Source organism: Clupea harengus, chromosome 14 (genome assembly GCF_900700415.2).
Source record: "Clupea harengus chromosome 14, Ch_v2.0.2, whole genome shotgun sequence".
Classification (NCBI taxonomy): Eukaryota; Metazoa; Chordata; class Actinopteri; order Clupeiformes; family Clupeidae; genus Clupea; species Clupea harengus.
Window position 1 is genome coordinate 4,305,395 of NC_045165.1, and position 2,500 is coordinate 4,307,894.

The window sequence follows — 2,500 nt, forward strand, 5'->3', positions numbered from 1 at the left end:
TTTAAATGTTGTGTATAACTTCATGAACACCGTAATGGCTGGTAAATGACCATCGTGATGCCGGGTAAAACCTCTTGCTGTCATTGTCAGAAGTCGTGCCACTGATTTGGGTCCATATGAACATAGTGAAAGCACACCAACTTCATCGTCAGCAAACAGTCTCTCTACAGAACTTACAATAGCCTTAAGATACTGTAAAAAGACAGATGATAAATCTGTTGCATTACCTTGACGTTATGTGGATTTTCCACTTTAATCCCACCCTGAGGAAGAAAATAACACATACTCATCATATAAATATTCATATTTTCTTTGAGTATACATTCAGCAAGTCTTTCTTTTATTTCTATGTGTTTGAAAGGTTACATGCATATTGTATGTGTATATATATATAATATAATATTGTATATTTGTGTGTATATATACAGTATATACAATATAATATTGTATAATTTTGTATTGTATTATATATACAGTATATATATAAGGCATATTGTATAAACTTGTCACATTGGGAACTTGGGACCAGTGCATCACTGGTCTGTATGTGTGTGCACAGGGCATTTGTGTTTGGTGAGTATGTGAGTATGTGAGTATTGTTGAGTATGTGAGTATGTGAGTATTGGTGAATATGTGAGTATGCGAGTATTGTTGAGTATTGTTGAGTATGTGAGTATTGGTGAGTATTTGTGAGTATTGCTGAGTATGTGAGTGTGAGTATTGTTGAGTATGTGAGTATTGTTGAGTATGTGAGTATTTGGTGAGTATGGTTGAGTATTGTTGAGTATTGTTGATTATTGTTGAGTATGTGAGTATTGGTGAGTATTTGTGAGTAATGTTGAGTAATGTTGAGTAATGTTGAGTATTGTTGAGTATTGTTGAGTATGTGAGTATTGGTGAGTATTGGTGAGTATGTGAGTATTGGTGAGTATTTGTGAGTATTGGTGAGTATTTGTGAGTATTGGTGAGTATTTGTGAGTATTGATGCGTATGTGAGTATGTGAGTATTTGTGAGTATTGTTGAGTATGTACCATTTTGAGGGGCCGCATGGATCCCACAAAGGGCGTTGGGAAGCCCCATGAATCAGGACAAGGGTACTCTCCCTCCTCCAGCACTGCTAACAGACCATCCAGACCTGGGTCACTGTACACCAGCCACCTGTACACACACACACACACACACACACACACACACACACACACACACACACACACACACACACACACACACACACACAGACACACAGACACAGAAAATTAAAACAGTTCTGCACTGCAAAAATTCAGTGTTCAAAAACAAGCCATAACAGGAACATTTGACTTACCAAGATTTTTTCATAAAAAAAAACCAAATATATCTTAAAACTAGTGTGGCCAGACTAAAAACAAGTACAACTTGATTCTGACGTTCACAAAGCAGTTTTGTACTTGTCAGTGGTGATCAAACAGCCTTATAATTATGGCAATTCTAATTTCAAGCATTAACTTGCTCAGAACCAGTAATACAATCTCAGTAACAAGTTATAATACCTTATTAAGATGATTAAGGACTGAAACGTTTGAAGGAAGTGAAATGCTCTAACATAAAACATGCCTGGACAGAAGAAATATCTTGTCAGACAAAAAACAAGCATATATTTCCTTTGATTTAAGATATTTCATCTTAAAAAGATTTCAATTTTTGCACTGTGTCAAAGGTGAACAGGTTGACTGTGCTATCCCAGGTGAACATGTTTACTGTAACAGGTTGACTGTGTGGCTGTGCCAAGGTTATTATAGTTTTGCATTTTTCACTAGTTTTTATTTTTATTTCGTTTTGACTTTTTGTTTTTAATTTCAGTTTAGTTTTAATTAGTTTTTAAAGCGGGTTTGCTAGTTTAGTTTAGTTTCTATTTTTTGAAAATGCTTAGTTTGAGTTTAGTTTTTATTAGTTTCAGTATTAGTTTTAGTCTTTATCACGGAATGCAACAGACCAAGGGGTGGCCAGTCAGGGAAGCTTCATTTTTTTGCTTGCAAAACAAAATGCTCAACATGAATAGAAGATACAAGCTATAATAAATAATATGTAATAAAAACTCACCAAACATACCATTTAAAAAAAAATATTCACTTAGGACAGATGAACAGCCATCAACAAAAGACAACTATGAAAGATCTGTGTCAGACGTGTGTCAGTCAGAATTTGCGCATGTCCTGTTTAAACAGACAGGAGACAGGGAGACGGTGAGGCAGCGATGAGCTGTGCCTCATTTCAGATTGCGCAATCCCTCACAAACTGGGTTGAGCGCATGCGTAGAACCTATTTAGTCTTGCTGATTTGACGTAAAGCCGCAGTGAAAAAGCACGGAGAGGAGGCAAACAGTACCTCTGCTTCAATGAAGGGAGCATACGAGAGCCCACCGGTCGGGTTTATGCTTGTTCTGCCGTTACTCTTCTTATATTTGACCTTGACTACGAAAATGGAAGATTCTATAGCTAAGCTAAAACATTTCTCATAACT

The 2,500-nt window shown here is 36.4% G+C and overlaps 1 protein-coding gene across 2 annotated transcripts in view; it reads right to left on the reverse strand.

The window, feature by feature from the left end:
* The window catches only part of crybg1a (crystallin beta-gamma domain containing 1a), a 19,169-nt gene that overhangs the window by 10,503 nt on the left and 6,166 nt on the right, over window positions 1–2,500 (reverse strand). For both annotated transcript variants that reach the window (XM_031581031.2, XM_031581030.2), the window contains 2 exons: window positions 1,033–1,159; window positions 228–263 (listed from right to left, as the gene is read on the reverse strand). In XM_031581031.2, the coding sequence (XP_031436891.1) occupies window positions 228–263; window positions 1,033–1,159 (163 nt within the window). The remainder of the gene's footprint in view (window positions 1–227; window positions 264–1,032; window positions 1,160–2,500) is intronic.